This window comes from Rutilus rutilus (genome assembly GCF_951802725.1).
Source record: "Rutilus rutilus genome assembly, chromosome: 14".
NCBI lineage: Eukaryota > Metazoa > Chordata > Actinopteri > Cypriniformes > Leuciscidae > Rutilus > Rutilus rutilus.
This window is the reverse complement of record NC_140219.1, coordinates 37,048,592-37,060,928: the sequence shown is the minus strand read 5'-3', so window position 1 is coordinate 37,060,928 and position 12,337 is coordinate 37,048,592. Positions and strand designations below refer to the sequence as shown.

The 12,337-nt window shown below is 38.2% G+C and overlaps 1 protein-coding gene across 4 annotated transcripts in view; it reads right to left on the bottom strand.

The window, feature by feature from the left end:
• LOC311304235 (uncharacterized protein) overlaps positions 1 to 12,337 on the bottom strand; it is an 807,935-nt gene that overhangs the window by 348,350 nt on the left and 447,248 nt on the right. For all 4 annotated transcript variants that reach the window (XM_084431142.1, XM_084431143.1, XM_084431145.1 and 1 more), the window contains 5 exons: positions 9,023 to 9,187; positions 7,589 to 7,762; positions 5,219 to 5,392; positions 2,849 to 3,022; positions 2,581 to 2,754 (listed from right to left, as the gene is read on the bottom strand). In XM_084431142.1, the coding sequence (XP_084287268.1) occupies positions 2,581 to 2,754; positions 2,849 to 3,022; positions 5,219 to 5,392; positions 7,589 to 7,762; positions 9,023 to 9,187 (861 nt within the window). The remainder of the gene's footprint in view (positions 1 to 2,580; positions 2,755 to 2,848; positions 3,023 to 5,218; positions 5,393 to 7,588; positions 7,763 to 9,022; positions 9,188 to 12,337) is intronic.

The window sequence follows — 12,337 nt, the reverse complement described above, 5'->3', positions numbered from 1 at the left end:
GGACTGTTTTTCGAGTGGACTTTCGACTGATGTGACATAGACTGGAACAGGATTCAAAACAGGACGTGGAAGAAATGGAAAACATTTTGGTGAGCAATCCTTGCCCCACTTCATCACTTCCCCGGAGCCCCAAGAGATGATGGGATCATGCTTCACCAGCCACGGACGTCCCAGTATAATATCCGCATTGGCCCCCTCCAGAACCAGCAGCTGGATATCCTCTTGCTGTAGGGCTCCGACATGAAGCGTAATGGGTTCACATTTCCGGTGAATACGAGGACGTGCAGTGATGAACTTGGATATGGGTTGAATCTGGTAAACTATTGACGAGGCTTCGGTACGGAGCTGGAGCTGGCGACAGAGGGTCCCCGAGATGAAATTTCCAGCTGACCCGGAGTCGATGAGGGCATGAACTGAAACAGATGATGTCTGGGTGGTTAACTGGACACAAGAAGTGAGTGGTTGCATTTTTTCTTCATCAATATGGAATACACTCACCGATGTTCGTATGGGACGAGTTGGACAGTTCAACCGAACATGCCCACTGGCTCCACAATACATACAAAGACCCCGGGTCAGCCTCCTCTGTCGCTCAGCAGCGGTAAGTTTACCAGCCTCGATGATCATGGGCTCTGGTTCTGGAGGGCTGGCGGTTTCAGATGGGCGGAGGAGTGCAGTAGAGTTAGAATGGGACTGATAAGATTGTATACGGTCTGAACATCGGATGGATTGTTGAATGAACTTTTCGAGCCCCATAGCATCACCCAAGGCGGCCAGCTGCAAACGGAGTTGAGGTGTGAGACCAAGCCGGTAGGTGGTCAGTAAGGACCATTCGTTCCATCCACTGGCTGCCGCTAGAGTGCGAAAGCGAAGGGCATATTCATGAGTAGACATATTTCCTTGAGACAAATGATAGAGTTGCTCACCGGCTGATATCTCTCCATCTGTTCGGCCGAATACTTCTTTGAAGTGGGAAACAAAGGCTTGAATGGAACTAATGGCGGGACCAGCTTGCTTCCAAATTGTTTCAGCCCATTGGAGAGCTGGACCGGTGAGAAGAGATGTAATGAATGCAATTTTTGACTGATCGGTGGGATATAATGTGGGCTGCATGGTGAATATGAGAGAACATTGAAGCAAAAATCCGTTGCACTCCTCCGCCCCGCCAGAGTAGGGCGCTGGTCGGGCCATGGGACTGGAAGATGCGGTGGACGAAGAAGTGCTCGAAGGTGGTGGTGCTGGTGGTGCGGAAGGCGTGAAGGTTGGAGTAGCCATCCAACCGCCATGGTAGGATGAAGTGTTAATACCCTCTTCAATGAATCCACCAGCTCTTGAAAGGGATCTGGAACACTCATGCTGCCGCTGTCTTTTAGGTCCGGGCTTACTGTTACGGAAGCAGACGGACAACAAGGTAAGTAGTGATGTAATGTTTATTTAAACAGATGAGTGTCAAGAAGATTCAACGTGCTGAATTTAGGTAAGTATCAGAGTTCAGAAGTGCAGAGTTCTTGAATGTAATTCGTGAATGACTGATCGCTGTATCTTTTGCAGGAACGGCAGGATGAGACTTCAGAGTGGAGATGAACTTCGTATGAAGAGAATGACAGGTGATAGCACACACTCACGCACCACTTGATGGGACAGACAGGCTTACGGCTCGGACACCACTCGAGATGAGATCTGAACAGACTGGAACAGACTGGAATCGTCGTAGAGAACTGGTAAGTAAACACAGGTAAGTTTAGTAGTGAAACTCATAGAGAGAAGCACTATGAGTCCGCTTCGGATAAACGAGCCCGGACAATGAGAGGTGCGTGAGGTGTGCTTATGAAGCAGTGGTGATTGATGGGGTGCAGGTGTGACTTATTAAAACTCAGGTGACTGTGATCGCTGGGTGATTGTGGTGGATGAACCTGGCCAATCCGTGACAGTTACGCTGTTGTTAGTCTATTCTCACTTCTGTATTGTTTCAAAGCAAAGATTTGTCAGATTTCAGTATATGAAACAATTTTATAGCCACAAAATTTCAAATGCTTCACAGTTTAATGCTCTTTCTACTGATACACATAACAAGCCGTTAACTAATAGTGTTTCTGAATCTTTCTTCAGATGGAGAAACACCAGAAAGTGCAGTGCTATAAATGAGGAGACTTGAGTCCAGTTGCCTTAAAATAAAATAAACAGTACACTTTAATATCACTGTAACTGCTGTATGTTGCGACCTAGAAGTATTATTTTATAATTTCATAATTTCCTAGAATGGGGATATGTTTAGAATTCTGTAAGGGAAATCACTATATTTCATTGCAATTTCAATTGATAAATATTCTGGATATTATTCTGATTTATGTTCCTGAAAGGTGAAAGTTCAGTTATGATGATGTCATAAGCCAGCGCAGTAGTGTGGTCGGGGAAAAAACTGAGCCAAGTGAAGTGAACACAGGCTATATCGCTGATGTTAGAAGATGTTGTGTTGCTTCGTGTTAAAAAGATAATTCCAACAGAACTGGCAAAATAAAGTTGCAAAAGAGAAGACAGTCTGTTTTAAGTGTGCAACATGTACAGTATAATGATACTAACTGTAGTTTCTCCAGCTTGAATTGCGGGTTCATCAGTAGATCACTGAGGTTTTTCACTCCAGAGACTCCTAGTTTATTCACACTCAGGTTCAGATCTCTCAGGTGTGATGGGTTTGATTTCAGAGCTGAAGTCAGAGCAGAACAACCTTCATCTGACATATAACAGCAGCTTAACCTACATTAGCAGAAATAAGAAAAACAAACTCTTTATTCTCTTTCATTCAAATATCAAAAGACTTTTTTCTTTCTTGTATGTGAATGTGACTGACCTCAGTCTCTCCAGTTTACAGTGTGAATCCTTCAGTAAGTCACATAAGTGTTTCAGTCCAGAGTCTCCTAGTTTATTCCCGCTCAGGTCCAGCTCTCTCAGGTGTGATGGGTTTGATTTCAGAGCTGACGTCAGGATGAGTCTCTGTTCTTCTGTAATACTGCATCTACTCAGACTGAAGACAGAAAGAGAAAATGACTCAGATCAATGTTCAGTTCATGTGTGAGTTAAAAGCATCATTAATAAATGCCATACAGTCACTAATACACCAGCAAAATCATGAAGACTTAATGATATGAACAAACCAAGACAGGAGCATTTGAGGAAACTAGTTACAATCCCAGTCTGGATCCGTCCTCACTCCACAAATAAGTGAATTCATCACTGTAGATTAATATATAGGATCAATATAGAAACAATAGAAAAGTTAATATTTAAATGGGACTGATTTCATATTTTAAACATCAGAAAATCTTGTACATGACTCACAATTAATTCAAAGTCAGTTTTGTAGTTTACAACCTCTGAATACATTTTGCTTAATAAATGAAGATTTAGTGTAAAGCACCATTAGTCCAGTATAACTGTAACTCTGTCAGAATAATCTACAGTCATTTGTTACGCTGTTGTTAGTCTGTTCTCACTTCTGTATTGTTTCACAGCAAAGATTTGTCAGATTTCAGTATATAAAACAATTTTATAGCCACAAAGTTTTTTTAATGCTTCACAGTTTAATGCTCTTTCTACTGATACACATAACAAGCCGTTCACTAATAGTGTTTCTGAATCTTTCTTCAGATGGAGAAACACCAGAAAGTGCAGTGCTATAAATGAGGAGACTTGAGTCCAGTTGCCTTTAAATAAAATAAACAGTACACTTTAATATCACTGTAACTGCTGTATGTTGCGACCTAGAAGTATTATTTTATAATTTCATAATTTCCTAGAATGGGGATATGTTTAGAATTCTGTAAGGGAAATCACTATATTTCATTGCAATTTCAATTGATAAATATTCTGGATATTATTCTGATTTATGTTCCTGAAAGGTGAAAGTTCAGTTTCGATGATGTCATAAGCCAGCGCAGTAGTGTGGTCGGGGAAAAAACTGAGCCAAGTGAAGTGAACACAGGCTATATCGCTGATGTTAGAAGATGTTGTGTTGCTTCGTGTTACAGTTTTTCTCAATTGCTAAAACACAATTTCTGAAACCTTGCTCCATTTTCTGAAAACGTTAAACACAAAACCTCATCTTCAAGCACTATTCACAAAACCTCTGACTCCTCTTGCAAAATGAAACTTTCACCTCAAAACAGTTTTACCTGTGTTCAAAATCAAACACTGCTCTCAAATCATAAACAAAGTGATCAAAAAGATACACACTATCAAGCAGTCAGTAAACAATACACCAAAAAATAGAAAACACATTGTTCAAAACATATAGTTCTCGAAAGATATCTATGGACTGCTATTCTGTGTAGACTTACCCGTGACACCTTACTGTACCATCAAAGAGTTCAGGGAGAAGTACATTTTTAATCTCAAAACAAATTTCATGTTTCCGTCATTGTCTTTTGATGAACGGAAACATGTTCTATCATAGTAGCTCAAAATGTATCAGACATTACTCCTCTGCTTTGCTCTTTGCAATTTTTTGTGTGTTCTTCCTCCTCCTTGTACCCCTATTTCTACAGTAATGTACCCTGCATCTCACACACTTGTCCTCTCTGTGATACTGTAATTATTGTTCTTTGTTGATATGAACCTGCAACCAGTCAAAATCAATTGAGCAATCAGTGCTGTTAACAAATGGAAAGCACAATGTTCAGGGACATACAGTTTGTTCATTGTACAGTATACAGCCTACAGTCCACTGTACTACAGTATACGATACTAAAATGGACAAAAATCAAAGGAGTAAACGTGATCAGTGTGCTGCTTCTTGTCTTTGGGCATCATCTGAAACAGGTTAAATCAGTTTTGAGTGGTTGTGTTCAATCAATGACGTGTGTTCTCTATTTGTATTTGATTGTTGCCACTTGTGTTTACCAGTATGGATGACATGTGCATTACAGTGCAGAATGTGTTTAGAGAATGAGAATGTGTTTAGAGTTTTGCTGAAAAGTCTAAGTGAGATCTGCAAATTGTGTTTTATCATGAGTAATGGTTTAAGGTATTGACAACAGACTGCACAATTAGCTCAATGAGTTCAGGCAAATGAGAACTTTGTTCAGCCAATGGGTTTTAGTGTTTTAGCAATTGAGAAAAACTTTTAAAAAGATAATTCCAACAGAACTGGCAAAATAAAGTTGCAAAAGAGAAGACACAGTCTGTTTTAAGTGTGCAACATGTACAGTATAATGATACTAACTGTAGTTTCTCCAGCTTGAATTGTGGGTTCATCAGTAGATCACTGAGGTTTTTCACTCCAGAGTCTCCTAGTTTATTCCCGCTCAGGTCCAGCTCTCTCAGGTGTGATGGGTTTGATGTCAGAGCTGACGTCAGGATGAGACTCTGTTCCTCTGTAATACTGCATCTACTCAGACTGAAGACAGAAAAAGAAAATGACTCTGATCAATGTTCAGTTCATGTGTGAGTTAAAAGCATCATTAATAAATGCCATACAGTCACTAATACACCAGCAAAATCATGGAAACTTAATGATATGAACAAACCAAGACAGGAGCATTTGAGGAAACTAGTAACAATCCCAGTCTGGATCCGTCCTCACTCCACAAATAAGTGAATTTATCACTGTAGATTAATATATAGGATCAATATAGAAACAATAGAAATGTTAACATTTAAATGGGACTGATTTCATATTTTAAACATCAGAAAATCTTGTACATGACTCACAATTAATTCAAAGTCAGTTTTGTAGTTTACAACCTCTGAATACACATTTTGCTTAATAAATGAAGATTTAGTGTAAAGCACCATTAGTCCAGTATAACTGTAACTCTGTCAGAATAATCTACTGTCATTTGTTACGCTGTTGTTAGTCTGTTCTCACTTCTGTATTGTTTCACAGCAAAGATTTGTCAGATTTCAGTATATGAAACAATTTTATAGCCACAAAGTTTCAAATGCTTCACAATTTAATGCTCTTTCTACTGATACACATTACAAGCCGTTCACTAATAGTGTTTCTGAATCTTTCTTCAGATGGAGAAACACCAGAAAGTGCAGTGCTATAAATGAGGAGACTTGAGTCCAGTTGCCTTTAAATAAAATAAACAGTACACTTTAATCTCACTTTAACTGCTGTATGTTGCGACCTAGAAGTATTATTTTATAATTTCATAATTTCCTAGAATGGGGATATGTTTAGAATTCTGTAAGGGAAATCACTATATTTCATTGCAATTTCAATTGATAAATATTCTGGATATTATTCTGATTTATGTTCCTGAAAGGTGAAAGTTCAGTTATGATGATGTCATAAGCCAGCACAGTAGTGTGGTCGGGGAAAAAACTGAGCCAAGTGAAGTGAACACAGGCTATATCGCTGATGTTAGAAGATGTTGTGTTGCTTCATGTTACAGTTTTTCTCAATTGCTAAAACACAATTTCTGAAACCTTGCTCCATTTTCTGAAAACGTTAAACACAAAACCTCATCTTCAAGCACTATTCACAAAACCTCTGACTCCTCTTGCAAAATGAAACTTTCCCCTCAAAACAGTTTTACCTGTGTTCAAAATCAAACACTGCTCTCAAATCATAAACAAAGTGATCAAAAAGATACACACTATCAAGCAGTCAGTAAACAATACACCAAAAAATAGAAAACACATTGTTCAAAACATATAGTTCTCGAAAGATATCTATGGACTGCTATTCTGTGTAGACTTACCCGTGACACCTTACTGTACCATCAAAGAGTTCAGGGAGAAGTACATTTTTAATCTCAAAACAAATTTCATGTTTCCGTCATTGTCTTTTGATGAACGGAAACATGTTCTATCATAGTAGCTCAAAATGTATCAGACATTACTCCTCTGCTTTGCTCTTTGCAATTTTTTGTGTGTTCTCCCTCCTCCTTGTACCCCTATTTCTACAGTAATGTACCCTGCATCTCACACACTTGTCCTCTCTGTGATACTGTAATTATTGTTCTTTGTTGATATGAACCTGCAACCAGTCAAAATCAATTGAGCAGTCAGTGCTGTTAACAAATGGAAAGCACAATGTTCAGGGACATACAGTTTGTTCATTGTACAGTATACAGCCTACAGTCCACTGTACTACAGTATACGATACTAAAATGGACAAAAATCAAAGGAGTAAACGTGATCAGTGTGCTGCTTCTTGTCTTTGGGCATCATCTGAAACAAGTTAAATCAGTTTTGAGTGGTTGTGTTCAATCAATGACGTGTGTTCTCTATTTGTATTTGATTGTTGCCACCTGTGTTTACCAGTATGGATGACATGTGCATTACAGTGCAGAATGTGTTTAGAGAATGAGAATGTGTTTAGAGTTTTGCTGAAAAGTCTAAGTGAGATCTGCAAATTGTGTTTTATCATGTGTAATGGTTTAAGGTATTGACAACAGACTGCACAATTAGCTCAATGAGTTCAGGCAAATGAGAACTTTGTTCAGCCAATGGGTTTTAGTGTTTTAGCAATTGAGAAAAACTTTAAAAAAGATAATTCCAACAGAACTGGCAAAATAAAGTTGCAAAAGAGAAGACACAGTCTGTTTTAAGTGTGCAACATGTACAGTATAATGATACTAACTGTAGTTTCTCCATCTTGAGTTGTGGGATCATCAGTAGATCACTGAGGTTTTTCACTCCAGAGTCTCCTAGTTTATTCCCGCTCAGGTTCAGCTCTCTCAGGTGTGATGGGTTTGATTTCAGAGCTGACGTCAGGATGAGACTCTGTTTCGCTGTAATACTGCATCTACTCAGACTGAAGACAGAAAAAGAAAATGACTCTGATCAATGTTCAGTTCATGTGTGAGTTAAAAGCATCATTAATAAATGCCATACAGTCACTAATACACCAGCAAAATCATGGAAACTTAATGATATGAACAAACCAAGACAGGAGCATTTGAGGAAACTAGTTACAATCCCAGTCTGGATCCGTCCTCACTTCACAAATAAGTGAATTTATCACTGTAGATTAATATATAGGATCAATATAGAAACAATAGAAAAGTTAACATTTAATGGAACTGATTTTTAATTTTTTGTGACACTAGTCATTTAATCATGTGACTTCCTACCTGTTCAACCTAAGCAGCTGTTATTGATTACTGGTCTTAATAAGGAAGTGAGCTGTTTGTCAAACATTTCAAGCCCTGACGAAAGCCTTGTTGGCTGAAACGCGTAGGCATGTTTTTATTTTTATGAGACTAGCCATGGATTAATAAAGGCTTTTTAATCTTCATCCTCCTGAGTGCCTCAGATCTTTTTCTCAAGATATATCTGGATCCCTTTACTGAAGAGCACCGGAGGTATTTACATATTTTTACACCCAAGAAGCACTCCCAGCATTTTCCTGCTGTTTGTATCAGGGACTGATTTCATATTTTAAACATCAGAAAATCTTGTACATGACTCACAATTAATTCAAAGTCAGTTTTGTAGTTTACAACCTCTGAATACATTTTCCTTAATAAATTAAGATTTAGTGTAAAGCACCATTAGTCCAGTATAACTGTAACTCTGTCAGAATAATCTACTGTCATTTGTTACGCTGTTGTTAGTCTGTTCTCACTTCTGTATTGTTTCACAGCAAAGATTTGTCAGATTTCAGTATATGAAACTTAATAACTGTAACTCTGTCAGAATAATCTACTGTCATTTGTTACGCTGATGACAGTAACAAATCTCAGTCAGACTCATCTCAGTCTGAATTAATTTTGATATATAAGTCGCACCTGACTATAAGTCGCAGGACCAGCCAAACTATGAAAAAAAGTGCAACTTATGTTCCTGAAAGGTGAAAGTTCAGTTATGATGATGTCATAAACCAGTGCAGTAGTGTGGTCGGGGAAAAAACTGAGCCAGGTGAAGTGAACACAGGCTATATCGCTGATGTTAGAAGATGTTGTGTTGCTTCGTGTTAAAAAGATAATTCCAACAGAACTGGCAAAATAAAGTTGCAAAAGAGAAGACACAGTCTGTTTTAAGTGTGCAACATGTACAGTATAATGATACTAACTGTAGTTTCTCCAGCTTGAGTTGTGGGATCATCAGTAGATCACTGAGGTTTTTCACTCCTAGTTTATTCTCGCTCAGGTTCAGCTCTCTCAGGTGTGATGGGTTTGATTTCAGAGCTGAAGTCAGAGCAGAACAACCTTTATCTGTCATACGACAGCACCTTAACCTACATTAGGACAAATGAGAAAAACAAACTCTTTATTCTCTTTCAAATATCAAAACACTTTTTCTCTCTTGTCTGTGAATGTGACTGACCTCAATCTCTCCAGTTTACAGTGTGAATCCTTCAGTACGTCACACACTGATTTCACATTTTCATAATCAGAAAGTCTTGTGCATGACTCACAATTAATTCAGCAACTTTAATCTCACTGTAACTGCTATACAGTATAATGATAGGCGACTAACTGTAATACTAACATAATTGAAAATTTTTTCCAGGGGCAGCAGATGAAAAAAACTAAACTTTTCAGTATGGGGGTGCACCCAAACACTACAGGTGTTTTTCTCTTCTCCGTAAATAAATCTTGTACAGCAAGCGCTTCTCGGAGGTGGAAATCCATAGCTACTAAAACTTCTTTGTGTTGTGGAGAGCGCAGTGCATGGTTGCATAGGAAAATCGGACCGAATTTTACTATTAATAATAAAAGATAAGCTAAAGTGCATTGTAAATGTCAGTAATTTATCTTTTTTGACTCATTCTTTTTATAAAAATGATTTAAAGGCTGAAATATGTGAGGTTTATCTTTTTATAAAACCTTTTTTGTCAAAACTTTATTTGAACTTGTACATGTTAGTAGATATAATGTTGCAAGACACTACTTTAAAATCTGGCCATCATCTTTAATGTCATGATTTTAATGTTTATGTAAACAAAAAGTGCATATTGATGCTAATTTATTTGTTACTTGCTGGTTTTCGACATAAAACTTTGTGAATTAATTTCATTGTGTAGTATTAGTGTTTTTTAACAAGATTCTGTGATAACCGTGATCATGTTGGCCACTATAATCATGAAATGAAATTTAGTTATGATCAACTAAAATCAACTATAATTATGTGTTTTTACAGTATAATATGTAAACATTTAAATTATATAATGTAAATAAGTATAATAAAAGTAAACATTTAAATGGACTGATTTCACATTTTCATAATCAGAAAATCTTGTACATGACTCACAATTAATTCAAAGTCAGTTTTGTAGTTTACAACCTCTGAATACATTTTGCTTAATAAATTAAGATTTAGTGTAAAGCACCATTAGTCCAGTATAACTGTAACTCTGTCAGAATAATCTACTGTCATTTGTTACGCTGTTGTTAGTCTGTTCTCACTTCTGTATTGTTTCAAAGCAAAGATTTGTCAGATTTCAGTATATGAAACAATTTTATAGCCACAAAGTTTCAAATGCTTCACAGTTTAATGCTCTTTCTACTGATACACATAACAAGCCGTTCTCTAATAGTGTTTCTGAATCTTTCTTCAGATGGAGAAACACCAGAAAGTGCAGTGCTATAAATGAGGAGACTTGAGTCCAGTTGCCTTTAAATAAAATAAACAGTACACTTTAATATCACTGTAACTGCTGTATGTTGCGACCTAGAAGTATTATTTTATAATTTCATAATTTCCTAGAATGGGGATATGTTTAGAATTCTGTAAGGGAAATCACTATATTTCATTGCAATTTCAATTGATAAATATTCTGGATATTATTCTGATTTATGTTCCTGAAAGGTGAAAGTTCAGTTATGATGATGTCATAAGCCAGCGCAGTAGTGTGGTCGGGGAAAAAACTGAGCCAGGTGAAGTGAACACAGGCTATATCGCTGATGTTAGAAGATGTTGTGTTGCTTCGTGTTAGTGATGTATGTCTCGAGACCGGTCTTGGTCTCGAGACCTGTCTTGAGACCACTTTTACGTGGTCTCGGTCTTGTCACGGTCTTGACGGTCTTTGGTCTTGGTCTTGGTCTTGTCTTGGTCTCGGACCTCTTGGTCTTGTCTAGGTCTCGCTGTCTCAGACTGACATAGTGGTCGGGGGATTTAGCAATACAATACTACAATATCCACGACGAAACAACATTCAATAATGCAACATTATTATTATTTCGCACCCTTCAAATGCAACCAATCACATGCATGTATTTTTTTGTGGCACAGCCGTTGGCGCTCATCCATCCATGTAACATTATGCCTCAATGAGTGAGTGTGACTCGTTTTGCCTATTTGAACGATGTATACCTTAATGGTCCAGTGGTAGAACTTTCGCCAACCGTGTCAAAGGTTCTGGGTTCTAATCCGCACTCGTATAGTTTTTTTTTTTTCGTATAGTTTTTTTTTTTTCTCATCAAAACTGATTATGTTCATCAGTGGTTGTATATCAAGCAGGGACACGTTTGTGTGCATTATGTTTTGTGATTTCACCAGAACGAATAGAGTATCCGCAACGGATTGAAGCGCGCGTTCGAGTGAAGACAGTGCGGCGTATGCGCGAGCCACACGAGAAAACACTGTATCTGCGCCACTGATCGCAGCGGCAACAAGCACTTTGATCACTTGATTTAAAAAACACATATCAGTGACATGATGGGTTTTAACTTCATTCAGGAGATTTTGGGTTACTGCACAACTGACAGATGACTTTGAGCGCACCGCCCACGGTGTGTGTGTGTGTGTGTGTGTGTGTGTGTGTGTGTGTTGTTTGATTACAGTATTGTATTTATGATGGTGTTAGACTAAATAAAAGGTCTTTTAAATATAATCTGCATATCTCCGTTGTGTTGACTAAACATTAGGCCTAAACCAAGTTTATAATTGTGTATCTTTAATTTGATGTTACGATTTCATCTACACATTAAGTATAATTTCAATTGGTTACATATTTCTCATTCTTTAGACAGTTGTTGGAGGAGCAAGATGGTGTTGGAGGTGTTTGATGTTTTGTCAGATGAACCAGTCAGTACCAGTCATGTCAGTCCTCAACAGTACACAAAAGTTAAGGGAGTCTCAATCCTCTAATAGTGCAGAAACAGCCGTCATGCAATTGCTACACATAGTTGATCTCACCCAGTCTGCAGTGAGCTCACAGTCACACACATGGTAAATGGTAAATGGACCATGGACTACATTTATATAGCGCTTTCACAGACCTATGGCCACCAAAGCACTTTACATATTGCCTCACATTCACCCATTCATTCACCCATTCATTCACCGACGGCGGTGTCAACCATGCAAGGCGCCATCCAGCTCGTCGGGAGCAGCCGGGGTTAGGTGTCTTGCTCATGGACACTTGGTCAGGTGGAACCGGGGA